The sequence below is a fragment of the Hipposideros armiger genome, unplaced genomic scaffold (genome assembly GCF_001890085.2).
Source record: "Hipposideros armiger isolate ML-2016 unplaced genomic scaffold, ASM189008v1 scaffold_26, whole genome shotgun sequence".
NCBI lineage: Eukaryota > Metazoa > Chordata > Mammalia > Chiroptera > Hipposideridae > Hipposideros > Hipposideros armiger.
The window spans coordinates 3,535,635-3,561,120 of NW_017731376.1; the positions used below are offsets into that span (position 1 = coordinate 3,535,635).

Genomic DNA, 25,486 nt, shown 5'->3' on the forward strand with positions numbered 1-25,486 from the left:
TCTCTCCCAGCCCCCGTCTCTGGCCAGCTGCCGATGTGCTTGATTCCCTCTCCATTTCCCTGCGTGGAACTTCTACTTCTCACTCATTATGCTTCCATTGGGTTCCTCCAGCATTAAGGCAAGGAGAGCAGATGAAGACAGGAAAGATCCTGACATGCTTTCTACTTTGGGTCCTCTCTGAACCTTGTAAATGACTAACACTGACTCTTCCTCAAGTGGCATTTTCATGGTGCTTTTGCTGCTCACACCTATTTCATGGCCAAGGGTACTTCCCCTGCAGTTCTCATGAGGAGCAAGGGAACACCTCCGACCCACTTCTGGTCCATAGCAAGCATTCATGTATTCTTTGCCCCGACAAAGTCTGAAGGGCAGGCTGCCCCATGCAGTCCCATCTCTTCACTCTGAGGTCAGAGCCAACCACTAGCCAACCATAGCCTCTCAGCCTTTCGATTTCTTGGGGTATCAGACACCAGACCGCTATGCCTCCAAGCTCCAGGACACATAGATAAGATTCTTCAAGTGGTCCTATTCAAGGCCCCTTTCTTAGGCTTGATGTGAGGGGACATGGCCTCACAGCATACTGACAGCACTCCCAAAAGTCCTCTTCTAAAATGTCACTATTTTCCCCTTACCTGCTCCAGCCTCTTTATTAGGATGGTGGTAGGTTATCAGCTAAGGGTCACAAAGCCTGTTTCTGACCATGTTAGTCCCAGTTTGGTGGGCCTGCATCTTACTTTGGAGCGTAGGCCAAGGGGCCTGGTTTGGGGGCCTTGCCACAACTGAGACAGAAATAATCCTTTGTTGTACACCTGTTGTGGTAGGTTTTATCCTTTTCAATAGCTTATATTGTGCTGTGCTGCCCACTGTGTGCTCAACCCAGGAGAGGGGTGAAAAATAACATAAGGGAAAATGGAGACTGGTGGCTAACAAGCCCATGGGTGGGAGCAGGAGTCCCTGGGTGAGAGAATGGCAGAGATGACAGCTTAAAACAGCACCTAAGCTAATGATACATACAGAATTCTAGCCAGGCTTTGAGGAGCAGTGGCTCCAATCATATCCAAGGTAGGACCAGGTTAGCAAATGAAAACCACCAGATGAACATCAGTCATGCCAAGATTACAGCCCTCTAGGTACACTAGTTTTGCCATTTTATAGGTGTTTGCTCATGTGAGCAGCGGACAACACAGAACTGGATAAGCAACTGTCCCACCTCCTTGTGGAGAGCCCTTTAAAAGAAGGGAGAAGTAGGGGAATGGGGAAAGATCAAAAAGGATGTAGTTGATTGCAAAGAGACATTTTAAGCCAGAAATCTGAATTTAACTGACGAGTTAACGATGAGAGACCAGATACATGAGAACTTTCCAAAACTCTCCACACCACCTGAAGGTTTGGCTGAACATGAGCATGTGGGGTCATTTGCATCCACCCAGGCACCTCTCTCGACCATTCTACTGTCCCATTCAAGAGCCATGTTTAACAAGACAATATGCTTAACCCAGGTTTCTCTGAGGACTATTCGGGCTTTCCAGGTCACACCCAGGGAAGCCAAAACAAATCTTTTGGTACAAGATTCCCCAAACTTCCTGTGTGCCTCCGCCCAAGATTTCCCTTTATAGGACCTCTTTTTCCTCTTCTTCTCCATTGAGTTTGGTAGGAACTTTAAGCTATTGCCTCCATCCTCTCTACACTATGAATTATAGGAAAATTCTATGATTTAAGTCCCTCAGCCTGGGTTTTCACTATATAAATGGGAGATTGTGAAGAAATAAAATTCTCAATGAAGTCTGGCTTTCAGAACTGCTATTTGCCATGCATTTAAAAAGAAACGGAACTTGATACTCAAAGTTGAATAAAAATGCTGTCTTAGGTTGAGTTCCCTAGAAGCAGAGTGTGAGATGGGGGTTCTTGTACATGTGGTTATTGAGAGAGAACATGTGGTTATCTCTTGAGATAGGGAGTGCAAGATAGAGAAAAGCTGAGCAACAATATGGTCTCATCCAGAGTCTGGATCTGCCAGAATCTACTAGGAAGCTATGAATTGTACCACAAAGTGGGTCCAACTTGAGGGACCCTGGCTGGCTTGTTGCATTCCTGAGTCAGACAATTAATGGTCAGGAGTAGCAGTTGCATAACCTCTTAGGCAAGATAGATATATTTGAACAAGGGCTATTCTCTGAAGAAGAGCTGTGAACCAACCTAGTGCTATAAAGCGATCTAGGAGGGGCACTATAGATGTCTTTGTTCTAAAAAACAGTTCTGCACATGTAGTCCCAGCAAAATCAGCATTGCCTAGCAACCTGTGAGAAATGCAAAATCTTAGGCCCTATTCCAGACCCACTGAATCAGAAATTCTGAGAATGGGACCCAAGACTTGTGATTTAACCAACTTTCCAGTGTTGCTGATATATGCTAACATTTGAGAATCGTAATTGTAAATGATACTGCTTTTCCTCTGAAGTATCGAATACCATTGATTCCATGGGTAAGAGCTGCAGAGTAACATGATTTGTGGGAAATGAAAAGGATATCAGCTTAATCCTCAAAATATTTTTCTCTATAAATCAAACATAAAAAATTTACTCCCAGGCCAGTGTTCTGACCACATGACTCAGACTTAAAGAAAACAAGTGGTACCAAAGTGAAACTATTGCATAGCTATCAAGTGTGCTGGAAAAATAAGACACTAGGATGGATATTGATTTTTCAGCATTTGAGTACGCAGTATTTAGTCAGGGCTTCTAACCTGTGTATCATCAGATGCCCTCCTTACTTCCATTTATGCTACCCAATAAGCCAATTTTTCTGGTCCTTGTAACCAAGAACCTTCTAACTTTTTCATCTGCCAGAAATGTCCAGCCCACTTGAATTCTGACCAAGTCATCTGTCATTCTCCCTAAACTTAATCTCTTTGCTAATTTGATCCTCACAGCAACAACTTTCCTCATAAATATCCTAAGAAAATATTAACTGGACATAGTTGCTGCTCTACCTACCGGGAAAATGGAGAATCATTAAAATTAGAAAATCATCAAGTTTCAAATAGCAACAAAGAATTCGACATTTTTTCACTTAACAGTCTCAATAAAACATTCCATTTCTCAATATTGTTTATACTTTTATTAAGGGAGGCTGAATGCTCCAAAATATAAATCCTTCCAAATCAGACCTTGAACTGAGAAAAATAGGAGAAATTAGCCCTCTGAACTGAAAACTCTGTGTTATCTCTCTTTACTAAAAATCATATGATGCCAAAGATTTTTATCCTTATTTACTTCTCCAATATTAGTTCACCCACTAATCAAACTCTTGGGGGAGAATTCAAGATATAATTACATTCTTCATTCATAAAATGACCTCAAACATAAAAGCCCTCAATGCATCAGTATTACTAATTTCATAATTTAAAGTGTATTCTTTAATTTAAACTTCCTAAGTGTAATTTGGAAAAACAGAATTCCCATGTAAAACTCTTTCCAAAACCTAGGCTAAAATTTGAAGCATAACAGATTTCTAAGAGCATGATTTCAAGAGGTTCTAGAATCCCTTCTAAGGAGGAAGAAATTAGATTATTTAAACTTTGAAATGCCAAAAGTAACTTCATATTTTCTGGAGGAACAGAATCTATTTTTATTTAGTCATATTATGGGGAAATGTAAAAAAAGGAGATGTTTTAATGGGAAATATAAGCTCAATTGGAAAGTTGTAAGCATTCATGATTCGAGTACTGTCATTCATGTTTCTTCTATATAAAATGCAAATAATTTCAATAAGATACATTTATAATGGTGTATGTCTTATTGTTTTGTCTTCCTCTTTACTATTGAATGTTTGAAAGTATAATACATCATTAAGAATAAACCTCTTTGATTGGGCTTCAACAATACATGCATTTTTCTTAATCATGTAACAGAAAGAATTGCATTAGCATTGAATTCTGTAATCCCATATTAGTTCTTTCAGGCAAATGGAAAATAATTTTTTTTAATTAACTGTGGAGTTTTTTTTTCCTTTCTTAGAGCTGATCTTCTAGATTATAAGGTGGCCCTGAACTTGACCAAGTATCTCCAAATGGAAAAGGATTTTTTACCATGGCAGAGAGTCATTTCAGCTATAACCTACATCATTAGCATGTTTGAAGATGATAAAGAGCTATATCCTTTGATTGAGGTGATGTTAATGGTATATTTTATGAAAGTAAATGTTTAGCCATTAGCAGAACAGGAAGATTTCTGAGAGAAGAAGCTCCTGGAAGACACAAAAGCATATCTGCCTTCCAAGTGAAATCAAGGGAAAGTACAATCACTTAACTAGTCAAAGCAAAGAGATGCTATTTATTTTTTCGACTTGAAATGTATCAGTATTTCTGGTTCAGTATGCCACTTAAAGATATATTTTAGTGTTATAAGGAATACAATAATCAATATTTTATTTAAAATAGACATTTTAAACCATACTAACTAGATCCTATTTTTAATGGCTTTATCTAAGTCAAAATGAATTTATTCTCACCAAAATATAACATTATATTTCTTTATTCTTACTGCTGTTATTTCCACATTGAGATTTTATTATAAGATTGTGATTCTAAATACTTTGCTTTGTGATTTCTGTAGCACTTTGGCAAAACACTTGTAATTTTAAACAAATTTTGGATTCAAATCTCTAGCTCTTTTACTTAGTGAATGAAAGAACTTGGACAAATGATTTAATATTTGTCTTAATTTCCTTTGTGCAATAGGAATGTCAGTGTGTCAGTGTTTGGCTGCCTATGGTAATGAGATAGTGAGGATCATATAATATAAACATCCTTTGTAATCCAAAGGCAATATACAAATATTAGTTATTATTATTATTTTTTCATCAATACTAGAGTAATATTCTTAGTGCAGTAAGTATGTCAATCGTTATTCTATTTCTTACAAATGTTAATTAAGAAGTGGAAGTTAAAAGGGGCTTACCCAAGGTTTTATAAACACTACAGAATAATCAGAATGGTCTTATCTTCAGGATTGAAGCAAAATTGCAGTGTGATAAGAAACTAAATACATCCCTTTCCTGAGGAAAGGCCCAAATTTCTCTGAACTAGTAGGAAAGAATATCACAACAGGGGAAGGGGAATGTGGCTGTAGATTATAATAAATGAGGACATGTTGATAAATAATGAATTATTACTCATTGTACATGGTACTTTTATTTCAGGAATACTTCAGGAATCAAGTGAAGCCCATTGCAGATTCCCTGGCATGGAATGATACTGGAGACCACCTCACAAAGTTATTGCTTACATTTTTAAAACTAACATTCATTGTATACCTGTTAGTGTGTTCTAAAATATGTTGAAAAGTGCTCAAGGTCCAGCTTTGTATGTGTTTCTTTTCTAAGGTTACTCCGTGCCTCTGTGTTGGGACTTGCGTGCAAGATGGGAGACAGAGACGCCTTGGACAATGCCTCTTGGTTATTTCAGCAGTGGCTAAATGGGACTGGAAGGTGACTGTTCACCATGTTTTCAATTCTAGAAGACTTTAAACTGTGAAACGAAAAATTGGAATCTCTGAAACACTGTTTATTCTTCTAGTGTTCCTGTAAATCTCAGACTTCTGGTATATCGGTATGGAATGCAGAACATTGGCAATGAGGCTTCATGGAACTACACTCTTGATCAATACCAGAAGACATCGTTAGCTCAAGAAAAAGAAAAACTGCTGTATGGGTTAGCATCAGTGAAGGATGTTACTCTTTTGTCGAGGTAAATTGGAGTTGTTAGTTTTTTTTCACTTTATCAATGGTATTTCATGGTTTATGTGTCACAGTCTCTTATAGATGCTAATTAAAGTATGATATGTTTCCAAGAAAATCTATTATAATTATTTTCCCTGCAAGAAATAAAATAGTGGTTTAAACAATAAAGAAATGCAATCTCATATGAAAAAATTCTGGAGGTAGACAGTTTTCAATTGTGTGCAGTGGTTTAACATTTTCATCCAGGACTTAGGTTCTTTTCCTTTCTGCTCTGCCATCCTCAACATGTTGGATAACTCATAACTTTCAGAAATCCAAATATTTTGTCTTCAAACATATATTTTCAGTGGAAGAAGGACAGGAGCAAAAGAATTCCTTCTCACAAGGCTCTGTCTTTTATATTAAGAAGTCAGCTATCTCCACTCCCCCTCATAATCCAGAACTGAGTCACATGTGATCATTCTGGATGATACACTGGGTCTACCAGTTGATCATTTGTAGACTAGGATGAATCTAAATTCCTTTTACTTTCATGATACTCTGGAGCTAAGGTAGGAGTCTACCTTCCCTAGGATCAAGAATACCTTGATCCAAGCCCAGAACAAAACTGGTCTCTATGAGCAGAGGAGTGTCTGCCACAATGTGCATAACACATAAATAAAGTATATTTAGATTCCACTCAAAAGATATGACTGCTTGAAGCTCATCTATGTATCTTCTCCCACTCTACACCTATGCCCCAAATCAACTAACTCCTGCCTTGATTCATTATTTTGCTTAGTTGTGGTTTCTGAGTTTACTCAATTCATTTAACCAACAATAATGATGTCCCTTCTATGTACAGGCATATAGATTGTGGGACTAAAAATGAGTAAGACATGCTATATATCCTTGAGCAACTCATAGGTTCGTGGGAGAGGCAGAATGTAAATTACAAACTACAATGCAATAACCAATTTGTAAAGACTACCAGAAACAGTTTGTTTTAACCTGGCAGGGTCACCAGTACACCTTCACCACCATGCCTCAGGGTTATATGTCGATTCTCCTGCTCACTGCCCAAAGATAGTCTACCAAGAACTTGATCATCTTGACAGTCTACAAAACCTCACATTGATCAATTACTTGGATGTCATTGTGCTGATTGTATCTGATGAGAAAATTAGCAAGTACTTAGATGCCTTACTAAGACTCTTGTGAACTAGAGAGTTAAAGATAAATTGCACAAAAATTCAGGGGTCCACAACTCCAGTGCAGTTTCTAGAAGTTCAATGGTCTAGGGCATGTTGAGATATTCCCTTTAGATACAGCCGTGGCATAAATTTAATAAAAATCTATTGATTTTGTCACAATTTATTGATTTGGACTTATTTACATTATACTATAACTATAGCCAACTAATCTAACCATATAGGTTACATTAGGAGGTTGTTTCCTACAATTTGTGGAAGAACAAATAAGGTTTAACTGTTATTTCATAAAAACTAAGAGTATAAATACTTTCCCTTAACTTGCTCCTTTTTCATAGTTCAATGACAGGTAAATAAGTAAAGTGCTTCTATTCAATAGATACAGTTACCTTTTAGTTAATAGTTAAAATTGTGATCTTTATTGTTTTTAGTACTTTCAAAATACAGTAAAACCTTGGATTGCAAGTAACTTGGTTTGCGAGTGTTCTGCAAGACGAGCAAACATTTCTAATTCATTTTAACGTGGTAAACAAGTGAAGTCTCTGGAACAAATTAGGCTCACAAACCAAGGTTTTACTGTAATTTTAATTTTCAATGTTCTTGTAGTTTATATATCACTAGTCCTCAAATCATAGGTTGGTTTTTAAAGACAGTTAAATAAGTTAGAAAATTTTTAATTGTGTTTTATCATTTGTCATATTTAATTATCTTTGTTGGTTGGTGCCTCAAGAACTGAATTACAGGAATGAAAGCTATGCTCTATTGGAATTTAGCTAAGGGTGAACATTAAAAGTTCATTTTGAATTTTTGGCTTCTCTTAGGTATTTGGATTTACTGAAGGACTCAAACCTTATTAAAACTCAGGATGTGTTTACAGTCATCCGATATATCTCATATAACAGCTATGGGAAGACCATGGCCTGGAACTGGATACAACTCAACTGGGAATATCTAGTCAACAGGTGAGATGATCAGATAATGGTTTGTTGTTCTCTTTGTTGGATACTATCTACAAGTTCTTTCATTTCTCTTTACTGTACTCCTTTTGACATCAACACAGTATCTGAAATAGCGTATTATCAGAGGTAAAGGATCATGGTATTTCATTCCAGGAAAGCAATATACTAATTAATTTTCAGCGTAATTTCTTTTTTTTAATTAAAGTTTATTGGGGTGACAATTGTTAGTAAAGTTACATAGGTTTCAAGTGTACAATTCTGTAATACATAATTTTTTTTGGAAAGTATTGTTTCGCCCTGATCTGAGATCTGGAGAGATACCCAAATCACATTATTTTTAGTTTGGTTAAAACAAGTTAATATAATTTTTCATGTTGTGCCAGCATCTAGCATAATACCAGGCACATATTTAGTTCTCAATTGATATCTAATGAAAACTAAATGAGAATTCCTGGACCTGAGTTCAAATTAGAGCCCTATATCTTACTAAGCTTATATGGAGATAACTTTTATCTCCCTTGACCAGATAATTAAACTTCAGGTATGTTGAAATGTTCTTAAAAGGGAACTATATTTCCCAGACAATAACAGTTTTAAAATGACACATAGCAAATTAACTAAAGAGATGCTTTCCCAATTTCTTATTTCTTCAGCCCTGTACAGAAGAAATATTGCTATTCTTGGTCCTAATTCTCTACATTTAATGCTTATTTCCATTAAAAAGATATTTCTTTGACAGAATATAAAATATAATATAGATTATATATGCCAAACATATGTGAAAACATTGACTAAAAGACCTTTCCATGTGTAATCTCCACAGCAGGAAATAGTTATCCCCTCCTAATCTCTTCTGTCTTCCCATCAGCACTGCCTCATTGACTACCTTATCAGAAATGCTAACGACTGTAACTTTTATTTCTATTCTCTTTTCTACTCTACAACTCACCAGAATGCCATTTTATGTTGATTCACATTTCTCATAATTCTCAGATCCAGATTATATCTCTAGCTCTCAACCAGGATAGCCTACATTGCTTTTGCTATTTGTGATACATTTTTGCCTTTTTTATTCTTGCAATGATTGAATGTAACTGCTCATCCATCTCTATGAAGACTGATTGGTACATGTGTGAGTTCCCATGTGCACATGACGCTTTGTCCATCTGTTTATAGTTGTTTCAATAAAATGCTTGGTTTAGAATTAATAAACCTATCTATACAGAACAAGTTATTGGGTGTAGCAGCTCATTTTATGCACGATGATGCCTTCCATTTTGAAAGATATATGCCTAATGACAAATACTATGTATTTTGTTGTAATTGAAAAGACTATAAAACTTTCTTTGGTATATGCTGCAAGAAATCTATGTAGATGAAGAACAATGTTTACTTTTGTATTATTGAGAAAAAATAAGTAAATAATGTTCATTTTGCACAATAAAATGGCCATTCATTTATTGTTTTTTAAATAAAGTATTTCTCAGGGCCTATTTATTTGGATAGCTCTTTTATTTCAAATAATGCATTTTGCTTTCTAAAAAATTAGTTTATTGTTATTCCCCTTTAAAAATTAATAAGTAGAGAAAAACAAGTGTTACCTTGTCATAAAAGTCATAAACATCTGGCCTTAAAATAAATCTATTAGACAAAATACTGATTTTTTTTCAAGAAAAATAAATCGATAAACTATTTCCAACTAGTTCCAAAATCCTCACCCAAGGCTTTTAATATTTCTACATAGTCTAGTGATCTAATTCTCATGAGGTATTATTTCAAATAGCCTCAAACATAAAGTTGTGTAATAACCACATGTCAGACACACACACGCATACGAATGCCCAATATTAATTATGGTTACTTTGAATAAATAGAATTTTCCCATTAAAATTGGATGAGACAAATTGAACACAAATGAGCTAAGCTTTATCCAAGTATTTCCAAACTCTTGAACGTTTTCCAGACAGACTTCAAAATCAGTGGTTTTATTGCCTCCACTTCTGAACAATTTATTGTCATCCTAAAATAAATAAACTGCTTTTTTACAAAGCTTTTGTCATGTGATTTCATGACAACTAGTGGCCACACCACTAATGCACTTTCCAGTTTGAGACTTAACCACAAACTTCCAAAGATACTTCAGAAATCATTCTTCGCTTTTATTTATTCCACTAAACTCTTAGATGAAACTGTGAAGTTAGATGAACCCAATAAATCAATAGTGTAGTATGACAAAGTTTGGTTTTAATGTATTACTATAGCTGAAAAAATTAAGTTGATGGGGCATAACTGAAACCATTTAAACACTATCTCACAAACAAAATAATTTAATAAACAATTAAAAGTTTGTGTGCATCAAAATCATTCATTTGGGGAAACATCATTATACTTGTGCAAATATTAAGTCCATGAAGATTATTTTCATATAATTATTTTTCATAATGTTTAAGATATATTTAAATCCTTATTTTAGTTTTAAAAGTAATCAATATGATAAATATATAGCATATTTCTCCTTAAATGCTACACTTTATGTGATACTGGTTTCTTGGGACTGAACATACTTTGTTATACTTCTAGTGTTTATAACAGGTGGTTGCAGTCTTTATTCAATGTATTCACTGCTAGTTCTTTTCATTTTTAGTACTTAAGTACAAAAGAGAAGAGGGATATTATGGAAATTATAGAAGGTCACTGAGAAAAATTGTTTTCTTACCTGTAATAGCAGACTTTCCTTGAATCTATAGAATATCATTATAGCAACTTAGTGTTTTTCCTTTTTTAAATTCTTATTTACTTACTATAATATGAGCTCATATGTATTATTTTGCACGAGATGCAGGTAAGCAAAAAGGATACAAAAACCACCCATAATCTCACCGCCTAGAAATAACCCGTTTTTTCTTAAGTAATTATTTATGGCTGTTTAATTACAGAAATGGAATCATATGACACATATGGGTTTATACCCATTTTTTACATCATCCTATATTGTGGATGTCTTTTTTTTTAATTTTTTTTTTAAAGATTTTATTGGGGAATTGGGGGGAGGGTAACAGCATTGGGGAATCGGGGAAGGGGAACAGACAGGTAAACAAGTTGCTGTCCTTTTGTTCTTCAGTCTGGTTGTGGAGGACGTTGCTTCACTGGCCCAAGTTGGCACCATCATTGCTCTCTTCCCGGGTGACGCAGATCAGTCGTCAGCTTCTGGACGGCCGCTCATGGCGGCTTGAGGGCCGCTCACGCTGGCTGCTGGCTACACACGGTAGCCCATGGCAACCCACTGCAGCAGGGGCTGCAGCCTACACCGTCGCCGACTCTTGGCAGCCCAGCTCCAGGTTGAGCTGTTGTTCAGCATCTTAGCTGTAGAGGGCAGTGTCACTGGCCCTCATATGTGGGATCCGAACTGGGGCCCTCTGGTGTCTCAAGCCAGCTCTTAACCAAGTGGTGCACTCGGACGGCCCCTCTTTTCATGTCTTTTTTAAAAATATTTTATTTCAGTTACAGTTGACTGACATTCAATATTATTTTATATTAGTTTCAGGTGTACAGCATAGTGGTTAGACATTTATATAACTTATGCAGTGATTCCCTGATTAATATAGAACCCACCTGGCACTATACATAGTTGTTGCACTATTACTGACTATATTCTCTATGCTGTAATTTACAACTCAGTGACTGTTTTGTAACTCAATTTGTATTTCTTAATGTTTTCATCTTTTTCATCCAGCACCCCATCCCCTTTCCCCTCTGGCAACCATCAGTTTGTTCTCTGTATCTATGAGTCTGTTTTTGTTTTGTTTGTTCGTCTATTTTGTTCTTTTTAGATTCCACATATAAGTGAGATCACATGGTATTTATCTTTCTCTGTCTGACTTATTTTACTTAGCATAATACCCTCTAGATCTATCCATGTTGCTGCAAATGGTAAGATTTCATTCACTTTTGTGGCAGAATAATATTCCAGTGTATATATGTACCACCTCTTTATCCAGTCAACTACTGATGGGCAATTAGGTTGCTTCCATATCTTGGCTATTGTTGAGTAGTGCTGCAGTGAACATAGGGGTGCATATATCTTCTCAAATTAGTGTTTTGGATTTCTTCAGATAAATACTCAGAAGTGGAATTGCTAGGTAATAAGGTAGTTCTATTTTTAGTTTTTTGAGAAACCTCCATACTGTTTTCCCTACTGGCTGCACCAATTTGCAATCCCACCAAGAGGGCAGGAGGGTTTCCTTTTCTCTGCCTCCTCGTCAACATTTGTTTGTTGATCTATTGATGATAGCCATTGTGACAGGTGGGGGAGATAGCTCATTGTGGTTTTTATTTGCATTTCTCTGAGGATTACTGATATTGAGCATGTTTTCATATGTCTATTGGTAATCTGTATGTCCTCTGGAGAAATGTCTATTCATGTCCTCAGCCCATTTTTTAATTGGATTCCTTGTGTTTTTTGGTATTGAGTTGTATGAGTTCTTTATGAATTTTAGCTATTAACCCCTTATCAGATGTATCGTTGGCAAATACCTTCTCCCATTCAGTAGGCTATCTTTTCATTTTGTTGATGGTTTCCTTTGCTGTGCAAGAACCTTTTAGTTTGATATAGGCCCTTTGTTTATTTTTGTTTGTTTCCCTTGCCCAAGGAGATCTATTAGTAAAAATATTACTAAGGGTGATGTTTGCGAGTTTACTTCCTATATTTTCTTCTAGGAGTTTTATGGTTTCGGGTCTTCCATTTAAGCCTATAATCTATTTTGAGTTTATTCTTGTATATGGCCTAAGAAGGTGGTCCAGTTTCATTTTTTGCATGTATCTGTCCAGTTTTACCAGCACTATTTATTGAAGAGACTGTCTTTACCACACTGTATAGGCTTGCCTCCTTTGTCATTAGAGTAAATGACCATGTTGGTATGGGTTGAATTCTGGGCTCTCTATTCAGTTCTATTGATTTATGTGTCTGTTTTTATGCTAGTACCATGCTGTTTTGATTATCATAGCTTTGTAGTATAGTTTGATATCAGGTAGCATGATACCTCCAGTTTTGTTCTTTCTCAAGATTGCTATGGCTATTCGGAGTCTTTTGTGGTTCCACATAAATTTTAAGATTATGTGTTCTACTTCTAGGAAAAATACTATTGGTAATTTGATAGGGATTACAATGAATCTATAGATTGTTTTGGGTAGTATGGATATTTTAACAATGTTAATTCCTTTTATCCATGAGCATGGTATATGCTTCCATTTATTTGTATCTTTTTCAATTTCTTTCTTTGGTGTCTTATAATGTTCTGAGTACCAGTCTTTTACCTCCTTGATTAAATTCATTCCTAGGTATTTTTTTAATGCAATTGTAAATGGCATTGTTTTCTTTTCTTTTTTTTTAAAGATTTTTATTGGGGAATTGGGAGGATGGGAACAGTGCTGGGGAATTGGGGGAAGGGAAATAGACAAGTTGCTGTCCTTTTTTGTTCTTCAGTCTAGTTGTGGAGGATGTTGCTTCACTGACCCAAGCTGGCACCATCATTGCGCTCTTCCCGGGCAAGGCAGATCAGTCGCCAGCTTCTGGATGGCCGCTCACTGCGGCTGCTGGTCGCTCACGCTGGCTGCTGGTTACACACGGTAGCCCATGGCAACCCACTGCAGCAGGAGCTGCAGCCTACACCATTGCCAGCGACTCACGGCAGCCCAGCTCCAGGTTGAGCTGTTGTTCAGCATCTTAGCTGTAGAGGGCAGTGTCACTGGCCCTCATATTTGGGATCCGAACCGGGGCCCTCTGGCGTCCCAAGCCAGTGCTTAACCAACGCGCCACTCGGCCGGCCCGCATTGTTTTCTTAATTACTCTTTCTGATAGCTGTTGTTGGTATATAAGAAGGCAACCTATTTCTAAATATTAATTTTCTATCCTGTTACTTTACTGAATTTATTAGTTCTAATAGTTTTTTAATGGAATTTTTAGGATTCTCTGTATGTAATATTGTCATCTCCAAATAATAACAGTTTCACTTCTTTCCAATTTGGATGCCTTTTATTTCTTCTTCTTTTCTGATTGCTGTGGCTAGGATTTCTAATACTATGTTGAGTAAAGTGGTGAAAGTGAACATCCTTGTCTTGTTCCTGATCTTAAAGAGAATGCTTTTAGCATTTCCCCATTGAGTATGATGTTAGCTCTGGGTTTGTCATATATGGCCTTTATATAGAGGTATGCTCCCTTCATTCCCACTTTGCTGAGAGTTTTTATCATAAGTGGATGCTAGATTTTGTCAAACACTTTTTCTGCATTTATTGATATGATAATGTGATTTCTATCTTTCATTTAGTTTATGTGGTGTATCATGTTAATCAATTTGAAGATATTGAGCCAAATTTGCATCTCAGGAATAAATCCCTCTTGTTCATGGTGTATGACCTTTCTAATGTATTGTTGAATTAGATTTGCTAATATTTTGTTCAGGACTTTTGCATCTATGTTCATCAGGGATATTGACCTAAAATTTTCTTTTTTCTTTTTTTGTAATGTTGTTGTCTGGTTTTGGAATAAGGATAATTGTGGCCTCATAAAATAAGCTTGGGAGATTTACCTCCACTTGAAATTTTTGGAATAGTTTGAGAAGGATAGGTGTTAATTCTTCTTTGAACGGTTGGTAAAACTCACCTGTGAAGCCATTCATTCCAAGACTTTTGGTTGTTGGGTGTTTTTTGATTACTGATTTGATTTTGTTTGTAATAGTCAGTCGGCTCAGATTTCCTTTTCCTACTTGATTCAGTCTTGGAAGATTGTTATGTTTCCAGCAATTTATCCATTTTTTCCAGATTGTCCAGTTTGTTGGCATATAATTGCTCATAGTATTTTCTTATAATCGCTTGTATTTCTGTGGTTTCAGTTGTCATTTCTGCTATTTTATCCTGATTTTATTTATTTGGGTCCTCTCTTTTTCTCTTGATGAGTCTGATTAAGGATTTATCAATTTTGTTTATCTTTTCAAAGAACAAGCCCTTGGTTTCATTGATCTTTTGTATATTTTTTTAGACTATTTCATTCATATCCACTCTGATCTTTATTATTTCCTTCCTTCTACTCACTTTGGGCTTTGTTTGCTCTTCTTTTTCTAATTCCTTTAAGTGTAAGATTAGATTGTTTGAGATTTTTCTTGCTTCTTGAAGTAGATTTGTATTGCTATGAATTTTCCTCATAGGACTGCTTTCATTGTGTTCCACAGATTTGGGGTCATTGTGATGTTTGTCTTCCTTCGTTTCAAGGTATCTTTTGATTTCTTCCTTGATTTCATTGTTAAGCCACTTATTATTTAGTAGCATGTTATTTAGCTTTCATGTGTTTGTGTATTTTTCAGTTTTTTTCTTGTAATTTCTAGTTTCATACTATTGTGGTCAGAGATGACACTTGATATGATTTCAATCTTCTTAACTTTATTGAGACTTGTTTGCTGGCCCTACATGTGGTCTATCTTGGAAAATGTTCCATGTGCACTTGAAAAGAAGGTATATTCTGATGCTTTGGGATGAAATGCTCTAAAAATATGAATGAAATCCATGTGGTCTACTGTGTCATTTAACGCTGCTGTTTCCTTGTTGATTTTCTGTCCATGGGTGTCAGTGGGGTGTAGAAGTCCCCTACTATGATTGTGTTACTATCAGCGTCTGCCTTCAAGTCTGTCAATATTTGCTTTATATATTTAGGTGCTCCTATGTTGGGTGCATAGATGTTTACTAGGGTTATGTCCTCATGTTGGATTGATCCCTTTATCATTATGCAATGTCCTTCTTTGTCTCCTATTATAGTCTTCATTTTAAAGTTTATTTTGTCCAATCTAAGTATTACTACTCCTGTTCTTTTCTCGTTTCCATTTTCATGAAATATCTTTTTCCATCCCTGTACTTTCAGTCTATGTGTGTCTTTCTATCTGAGATGGGTCTCTTGTAGACAGCATATGCAGGGGTCTTGTTTTCTTATCCATTCAATTACCCTATGTTTTTTGATTGGAGCATTTAATCCATTTACATTTAAGTAATCATTGATAGATACAAAGTTATTGCCATTTTATTATTTATATTTATGTTCTCCCTCACTCTTATTCTTAAAGAAATTCCTTTAACATTACTTGTAATACTAGTTTGGTGGTAGTAAATTCCCTTAGCTTTTTCTTCTCTGGGAAGCTCTTTATCTCTCCTTCATTTTTAAATGATAGCCTTGCTGGGTAGAGTACCTTTGGTTGTAAGTCTTCACTTTTCATCACATTGAATATTTTGTGCCCATCCCTTCTTGCCTGCAAAGTTTCTGTTGAGAAATCAGCTGTCAAAATCTTATGGGAGCCCCCTTCTAAGTAACTAGTTGTCTTTCTCTTGCTGCTTTTAGGATTCTCTGTTTGTCTTTAAACTTTGCCATTTTAATTGTAATGTGTCTTAGTGTGGGCCTGTTTGAGTTTATCTTGTTTGGGATCTCTGCACTTCCTAGGCTTGTGTGTTCATTTCTTTCTCCATGTTAAGAAAGTTTTCAGTCATTATTTCTTCAAATAGTTTCTCAAACCCTTGCTTTCTCTCTTCTCCTTCTTGTACCCCTATGATGTCAATGTTGTTACACTTGTTGTTCTCCCAGAGGTCCCTTAAATTATCCTCTTTTTAAAAATTCTTTTTTCTTTCTGCTTTTCTGTTTGGGTGTTTTTTCCTATATTGTCTTCCAAATTGCTGATTCAATTATCTGCCTCATCTAATCTGCTGGTGAATCATTCCAGTGCATTCTTCATTTCAGTTATTGTATTCTTCATTTCTCACTGGCTCTCTTTTATGTCCTTTATATCCTTTCCATGCTTGCTATCTCTTTGTTAAAGTTCTCACCAAGTTCATTGAGAATCCTTAGAACCAGTGTTTTGAACTCTGTATGTGGTAAATTGCTTGCCTCCATTTTAATTCTTTTTCTGGAGTTTTTTCCTGTTCTTTCATTTGGGACACATTTCTTTGTTTCTTCATTTTGGCTACCTCTCTCTGTTTGTTTATATGTATTAGGTTGATCTGCTACATCTCCCAATCTTGGCCAGGTGGCCTTATGTAGTTGGTGCCCTGTGGGGCCCAGTGGGGCCATCTCTCTGATTACCAGTGCTGGGTTCTCCAGGGGTGTCCTTTGTGTGGGTTGTGTGTGCCCTCCTGTTGCAGTTGCTCTTTGATTGCTGTTAGCACACTGATGGGTGGGATTGACACCCAGGCTAACTGGCTGTGAGGATTGGGACTCGCTCCAGAGGGCTCTGGAAGCTGCTGATATCACCCTTTGGGTTCGCCACTTGTGTGGCTAATTGGGTTGTGCTCTGTTGTTCTGAAGCCAGTCTCTGGGTATGTCAGTTCTAGGGTCTTTGGGGAGGGGTTTCAGTTTAGCCCTAGGTCAGCCACTGCCTGTGACTGGCTCAAGACTACCTGGTAGGAGTTATAGCAATCTGCAGTTGGTTGCTGATTGTGCTGGACCTGGAGATGCAATGGAGAGGCCACGCTACAAACTGAGGATGGCTGCCACCAACACTGGGCCTGCAGTAGTTCATCATAAAGCCCAGGACACCCTGAGGCCTGTTGTCACCTGCCAGCTGCCCATAAGGCTCACTGATAGAGCCGCATGGGGTATATGAGTTTGATGAGGCAGGGTTTCAGGAAGTACCCAGGGTGGAACTGGTGTTCACCAGATTAATATAGATTCTGGTTTGGCACTAGTACTGAGCCTGGAACTACTTGGCAAAAGGCTCAGAGAACACTGAGGCCAGCTGTTGCCTGCCTGGGGTCTGCCAACCCCAAGAGTTGTCCAAGAAAGACTGTAGCATGGGCTGCGGCCAGCTGCTGGATGCGCAAGTTCCTCCAGTGGCATGCACGTTGAGGCCAGATGCTTGTTGCTGAAAGAGCTTCCTGGGGTGTGCAGGGTGGGTCTGGCTGCTGGTCAGGGAAAGTGCTCCAGGTGGTGTGCAAGCTGGGTGGGGCAGGGTCCCAGGGAATCACCAGGCCAGTGCAGATTCAGATTTGGCCTTGTGAGGGGAGGGCTCATCATCAGAAATATGGCACCCACCTGCTGACTACATAGGAGGAGGGTTCTACACAATGAAAATGGCAACTGTCCCTCCTGTCCTCACCCTGAAGCCACATAATTCAGTCTCTCCCTGTATGTTTCTGGTACCTCCTGGGTCACCGTCCCTCTTCTGGAGCCCAGGGTGAATGCCTGTGAGCAAGTGAGTCTGTGCATGGGCCGTTTAAGAGGACGTCTGGGTTTCCAGCAGCTTTCTGTCTCACCCAGACTAGTGGAACCCCCACTGTTTTTCTCAACCAGATTTTGTGGGGCTCCACTTCCTAGCACTAGTATTCTGGGTAGTGGAGCCTAGTGTGGGACTGGGGTCCCTCTCTCCTGGGAGAGGGGACCTCTGCGACCAAGATATCCCTCCCAATTCTCAACTGCCACATGCAGGTGTGGGGCCAGCTGTTTCGCATCACCACCACCCCTCCTACCAGTCTCAACGTGGCTACTTCTTTATATCCTTAGTTATAGGACTTTTGTTCAGCTACTCTTCAGATGAAACTCCAGGTTGATTGTTCTACAATTTAGTTTTAATTTTAACATGACCATGGGAGGATGAAAGCACATCATTTATCTACTCCACCACTTTGCCCCCCTCCTTAATGTCTTTAAGTATGCTTCTTCCATATTATTTTTGATGGTCAATTGTATTTCAATAGGTAGATACATCTTAGTTTATTTATCCAGTCTCCATCTGTTAGATAATAGAATTGTTCCAAACTTTTCACTATATAAATAATATATTGATGGTCATCTTTGAAACTGAATCTGTTCTTTTTGAATGTCCTTGACAAATTGCTCAGGATACAAATAGTATTGGAAGTAATACTGTTGTGTTAAAAGATGTATTCATTTTTCGGGTTTTTGATGAAAGTTGCATAATTGTCACCCAGAAAAAAACTTACTAATAACTTTACCTATTTTTCTAATTCTTGCCAATACTCAGTGCTGTCATTTTAAAATATTCTTGCTAAATGAATATGTGAAATCTGATATATTATTTTAAATTATAATTCTTTTATCTAGTAAGTCTTATGGAGCATCTACTATATGCTAGGGATTGTGTTTGCCATTGAAGGTGCAATGATAAGAAGAAACAAATTTGGTTCCCTGTCTTCATGGATTTTAGAGTCTAGTGATGGAGACCAATATTAAGTAAAGAATCATACAAGTACGTGTATGCTTAAAACTGTAATAGTTACAAATAGAAGAGGTTCAGGGTACACTGAAATAGTGAAAAGGAGAAACTGACCAAGTTAAGAAAAGTTGGAGGTTAAGGGCTTCCCTAAGGAAGTGATGGTTGAGCTGAATTCTGAAGAAAGGGCAGGAGTTAATTAGGCAAACAGGTGGGGTAGCATTCTTGGCTGAATGCTTACTATAAGATAAGAGGAAATTTTAAGGGCCAAGTTTTGCATGGTCATGTTAACATTTGGGCTTTTATGGAAAGAGTAATAAGTCACTAAAGAGTTTTAAGTCAGAAAATGAAATGATCGATTTTTCTTCAAAAAGAAAGCTGTGGTGCTGAGGTAAAGCATAGACCTACATGGGGGCCACAGTGAATTTGGAAAAGGCAGTTAGAGAGATATTGCAGTAGTCCTGGCAAAAGATAGTGGTAGATTGAACTATGGATATAATGGTGAAGATAAAGACATAAGAACAACATTTAGAATTGGTTGGTAGATTAGAAATGGGAGATGAAAGTGAGGTGTCAGGGATAATGCTAAGATTTCTAGAAAAGATAAGATTTGAAGAAGGAGAATGATGATTCAGTTTGCTATATATGATGCTCTTGAGTCTCTTTTGAGATTTTAAAGTGAAGATTGTTTCTAGGAGGTTACAGCCCCTTGTCAAATGCTAATTAAGGTTTGAGTAAAGTGAAGACTTAAAAATGCTCATTAGATTTATGGGCATAAAAATTATTGTAACTCCAAAAAATGTTTTTCAGTGGAGCAAAAAATTAAAATAAGTCAATAAATGAGTCAGTGGTGGAGATGCAGACAAGAATAACAGAGAAATATCTTGTAACATATGACTATGAATGGGGAGGTGAGAGAAAGGAAATTAATAGAAATGCTATATCAAAGCAATGTTTTTTTAATAATATAGAAGATAATTTCAACATGTTTAATATATTTAAAAGCTGATAAGAAAGATCCAGTGAAGAATGAGAAATTTAATGTGAAATACAGAAAAAAATATTTTTAAATAAAGTTTTTAAGAAAGTGGGTTAAAATAGGAACCACAACACAGGTGATAGAATGAAAATAGCTATATTTGTATGCTAAATGATACAGGAGTTACTATGCATTTTCTCTGTCAAGTAGAATGCAAGGTCATCTTTTTGGGAAGGAAGGAAAAAGGGATGTTTGGAGATTGGAAGAGAGTGAAAACATTTGAAAAAGGCAATTCAAAGAGGAAGAAAATGAGTTTGCCAAGGTAATGTAGGAAGATTGTCAAGGTGGAGAGCTTATTTAAGATTGATATCTGTGAATTTGTAGTGACACATTATAGGGAAAGTTGGGGGCTTCCCTTGACAGACTTGGCAAACAAAGAGAAAATGGCTGTTGATTTCATCCAAAGCTGGAGTTTTGGTAAACACAAACTATTAAAATATAAGGGAGTTTAGGGCTTAGGCAAAAATGCCTAAGTAGACTGTGGAATTTAAACTATAGAAGGAAATAAGTGAAAGAAAAGGAAGAGTTGCTGATCCAGGAGAAAGTTGGGGTAGGAATGGTCAATGGGCCAGAAATCCAAACAGCGACAAAGAATGGTCATAGTTGAAACTGAAAGGTAAATTAGGTCATGAGGGTGCATAATCAAATAATTTTAGAGGAAGAGTACTTATGGATGATCACAAGGTATGACCACTGGACTTGGTGGCTGAATAGAGTGAGGAAAATATCACTGGGAATGAGGACAAAAAACTAAGGAGCTAAGATGTTATATTGATCATCCATGTGGACCTTGAAATCACCCAGCATGATGGAATGGCTTGGAGTAGAGGGAAAGATCAGGAGTCAAGCGCCAAAGTGTATCATAAATAACGTGAGGAGGAATAACCTGAAGGAACATAGGTTTTTAAAGAGAGTGGAGGAATAATCGTCTGGAAGCAGCAATGGGGAACATGGCACACTTATTCCATTCCTGACTTGGTGCTACCAAAGATGTGGGAATATAAACATTCCCCAAATGAAAAGTGGTATTCCCTGTAAAGGGATAGTTGCAGAGAACTAGGTTTAAGGGTTCAAGAGATTGGGGAGATCCAGGAGGCTAAGTCAAAGAGGCAAGGAGGTACACACATTATAGGGACAATGTTGAGAATAGATGCCTCAGTGTCTTAAATTTTGGATAATGACATGAAGTAAAGGGAAATTATTTGCCTTAGACTTCTAAGACATAAAGGATGAACGGCATGGAGGATTTAAATTCAGTGGTGTCTGTGATAAGAGTGAGCATTGGACCTAGTACACTGAAGATCATGGTTACTTATCAGAACTTTTCACTTTCTTCCCACTGGTATATTTTCTCTTTATATTTCTTCTGTAAACTACTGATTCATTATTTTGCTAATATCATGTTTGCATATTTCTCCCTCTTGCTAATTTGCAGGGTTCTTTATATAGTGAAAATATTGGTTCCTTTTACAACAAAGTAATACATTTTGACTTTTAATTTTATGATATTTTTAGTATAAAACTTTTAAAAATGTATATACAACAAAGTTTATCAGTTTTTACCTTTATGGTTTCTGCTTTTGCTGTCACTGGTATTACGGTCTGCAAGGAAAGTTCTGATTCTTGCTCTTCAAGAGAGGAAATGGAAAAGGAACAGAAATAGAGATGATAGTCTATCTTTGCACTTAGCTTCAACTGTCTTTGCTTAGCCAGGCTGATATAGATCATAACCCAAATATGCAAGTAGCTAATAAAGCTTTTTGAAAGCAAAATAAATAGCCTGTATTCAAATTTCCATATCTGCAGAAAGGTGCATAGAGTATTATCATAAAGGCGATAGAGCTTTTCTGTTATAACAGAAACATAGAAATGCAGTAGCTGGAAAGACATTAATTATTTCTCACTCCGGTTAGTCTCCTGAAGTGAGCATCCCAAGTTGTTAGGTGGTTTTGTAGCTTGAAGCCTAAAAGCTTATCCTATCTGTGTGGTTGAAGCTGGGAGAAAAGGAAGACAAAAACAAGAAGCCTAAGGCAAGCAATTTCCTTAAGCAAGAAGGTGGAAGAAATTGAACACTTCAGCTCATGTTGCATTGATAAGAATTGGGTCACCTGTCTAGACGTAGCTATGAAGGAGGCTGAGAATGTAGTCTCTAGCTGGATTTTCATGTGTGAAGATAAAAGGAGAACTGATTTGGGGAATACAACAAGCAGTCTACCACATCTGGGAAAGTGGTGTGAATCTATCTAAAAAATGAAGTGCAGTGTTTACTAAGAATTTCTCCTGAATAGAATTAAATGTTTCACTTACTTTGAAAATTACCTTTAAAAAAAACTCCAAAATTAAAAGGAAATGTCTGCATCTAGAGAAAAGATTTAAAGTTCTGTGTACTTATATTCCCTTTTACTCCCTAAAATTTCTCTTCAGATACACACTCAATGACAGAAACCTTGGTCGGATTGTCACGATAGCAGAGCCATTCAACACTGAACTACAGCTCTGGCAGGTATGAAGATAAAAACCTCTAAACTTGTCTTAGAAGAAAAAAAAATTAACTTTTCTAAAAGAGAAAAAGTATTTTCTCTATTTCAATTACAGAAGACAAGGAGAAAGAAATTATGGTATCTAATTAAATGTATAACTGTTTTTTTCCTAAACTGAAAAAAACTCAAATAAGAAACAAAGTTTAAAATCTGAGACATGCAAGGCCTCCAGAGCTTAGAAGTCTGCATGAAGCCATGCAGGTTACCACCAACGCATGAACAGTATATCTCCCCTTTCCTGGTAAATGTTACCTTGGAATAAGTTGGTCAAGATAGCATTCCTTTCAGAATTCATAGTTTTGGAATTTCAAAACTAAACCCAAATCTTTTAGGTTTCAAATATCTCAGTTCCTGAGGGGAGCGGGGGCCGGGGGGGGGAATGTATATTAATGTTGGACACACTGTATGCATTTTCATTATTTGTGTAATTAGAAATTGGAATGCTAACATTGCTCTCTGTGTTAAGAAACAAAATAATTCTTATTTTTGTAAATAGCAAATAATACTATGGTTGAGTTTTGGGGAGAGATTTGGAGGCAAGTGGGAGGACAGAACCAAGTTTAACAGTTTTTTGTGTTTTGTGGGGGGGGGGGTTTTTTGAGTCCTTAATGTGTAAACTGAAAGTATATTAAAATGCTTCAGACCCTAGGAGTGAAAGGCTAAACAAAGCCATCATTCCACAGACCAGATTTTCCAAAGACCACCCTGAGGAATGCACAGAAAATAGAGAAACTAGCATAAGCAGGAATGGGCATGCCAGATGTTATTATACTCTGCTGCCCACTTTCCCCAATGTGTCAGAGCCCCTTTTGGCTTGACACGTTGCCAAAAGCCATGGGTGCTAATGGCTAATCTGAGAACTATGTTCAATCCAAATGATGCATCAAGAGATGCATCTCAATGTTGAGTAGTGATACTAAATTTCCAGATAAGAAGGAAACAAATCCAGTTTTGTAAATGAAATTCTTGAAGAATAATTGGGCTTAATATGACTCTCTTATTTCCCTTTCTTTTACAGATAGAGAGCTTTTTCAAAAAATATCCAGAAGCTGGAGCAGGAGAAAAACCTAGGGAGCAGGTTCTGGAAACAGTGAAAAACAATATTGAGTGGCTAAAGCAAAATAGAGAGAGTATAAGAGAATGGTTTGTTAATTTACCTAGAAATAGTTAATGCGTTCAAATATCACATTTTAATTTTGTAAATCTATTGTTTCTGCTATTAGTCATCTGGTGGCCTAATTCATAAGCACTGTGGAGGGAATCTTATACATAGACACTGCTTTTGCTAAGCATTATGTTTTATGTCTTACAAAGCTCTAAAATTGTTTGTCTTTGTTTATGAAGGAAGATACTAATAGAGTAGTTAATGTACTCAGGGATTTCTTCTAAGTGTTTCTTCTTCATAGGAGATTCTTCACAAACTGAAGAGAATTTAATAGCCATTTTTATGTCTTTAAATACCATTCTTTGTATGTTAAATCTGTGAAAATAGAACAATTTGGTCTTAGCTTTACATTTTTAGTACCAAAGAAACACCACTAATCTTTTCTCTTGATTGATTTTTAATGTTTAGATAGCAGTACTTGAGGGACCAATATTACCATTTTAATCTTTATTTTACTATTCAGAATTACACAGATCTAATATCATTTTATTCACATATGTCTTATTCCTTTAAATCCTACCAAAGTAACTGGGCTTAAATTTTACTCAAGGATTGTATGAATTAGCCCCCCAAAATGGCTGACTGTTGCCATTGCTTTTATAAAATCAACAAAAGAACTCTCCTCTCCTTTTTAAAATAAATCTGAATGATTACCTTGAAAAAATATATATTGTTTTTCAGTGTCACTTTACTCTTGAATAATAATGACTACAATGTTCCCCAAATAAATTATCATGATGCAAATATGATTCAAACCCTACCTTTTTTGTGCTTGGTACTCTGTCAACTTGTTCCATTCCCTGCAAAGCTCCTCAAATAGTCTATGAAATTAGAGGGAAGATAGTGCTTAACTCTCCTCCATGGAATTTAGAGGGAAAAGGTTAAATAATTGGAAAATGGTTAAGAAAAAGTGAAGGCTGATTATTCTATAGAACTAAATGGAATTAGAATTTAGCTTCAAACGAACCTAGCAATCTAAGTGTGAAAATGAGGAAACACATGGATGTCTCCAGCATGACTCTGCATATCTGAGGATATATCTTCTTATAGTAACTTTTATGTATAAAACCCTACCTTAATCCATACAGAATAGCATGGATCAAATTTATGTTCGTGACTTGATTAAAGACATCAGTTATGTTTAATATGGTACTTGATACCTAGTAGAACCACAATTTAAGTCCAGTAAGCAGAAAAGACAGTAAATTACTGTTTTAATCTGCTATATCTAGAAAATCTAAATTTATTTGAACCTTCAGAAGTATAAGACAATTTAAGATTGGCTTGATGATAACTGAAGCACATAAAAACAATAAAAATCTTAGCTTTAATTTTATTTACATAATAATGTACCCTAATCAAGTTCTCTCAAACTTTGTAAATTTTCTTATTGCTCTCTCTTAGTTATCATTTCTCAATCCACATAGCTAAACTGACAAATTCAAATGTAGACTGGGAAGAAATAAAATGATAAAAAAGAAGAAATTCCCCAGACCAAAACTTTAAAATGTTATTTGAAATTACTTCAGAAGAGGGCCGGCCGAGTGGCGCGATGGTTAAGAACTCGCTTGGGATGCCAGAGAGCCCCGGTTCGGATCCCACATATGAGGGCCAGTGACACTGCCCTCCACAGCTAAGATGCTGAACAACAGCTCA

General features: G+C 36.7%; 1 protein-coding gene across 1 annotated transcript in view; it reads left to right on the plus strand.

Moving 5' to 3' along the window:
- ENPEP (glutamyl aminopeptidase) overlaps window positions 1-24,496 on the plus strand; it is a 99,162-nt gene extending 74,666 nt beyond the window's left edge. Inside the window, exons 14-20 of the mRNA XM_019635984.1 lie at window positions 4,017-4,167; window positions 5,200-5,273; window positions 5,383-5,487; window positions 5,576-5,746; window positions 7,751-7,891; window positions 22,550-22,628; window positions 23,684-24,496. Coding sequence (XP_019491529.1) covers window positions 4,017-4,167; window positions 5,200-5,273; window positions 5,383-5,487; window positions 5,576-5,746; window positions 7,751-7,891; window positions 22,550-22,628; window positions 23,684-23,836 — 874 coding nt within the window. The 3' untranslated portion in view covers window positions 23,837-24,496. The remainder of the gene's footprint in view (window positions 1-4,016; window positions 4,168-5,199; window positions 5,274-5,382; window positions 5,488-5,575; window positions 5,747-7,750; window positions 7,892-22,549; window positions 22,629-23,683) is intronic.
- The last annotated feature ends 990 nt before the right edge of the window (window positions 24,497-25,486 follow it).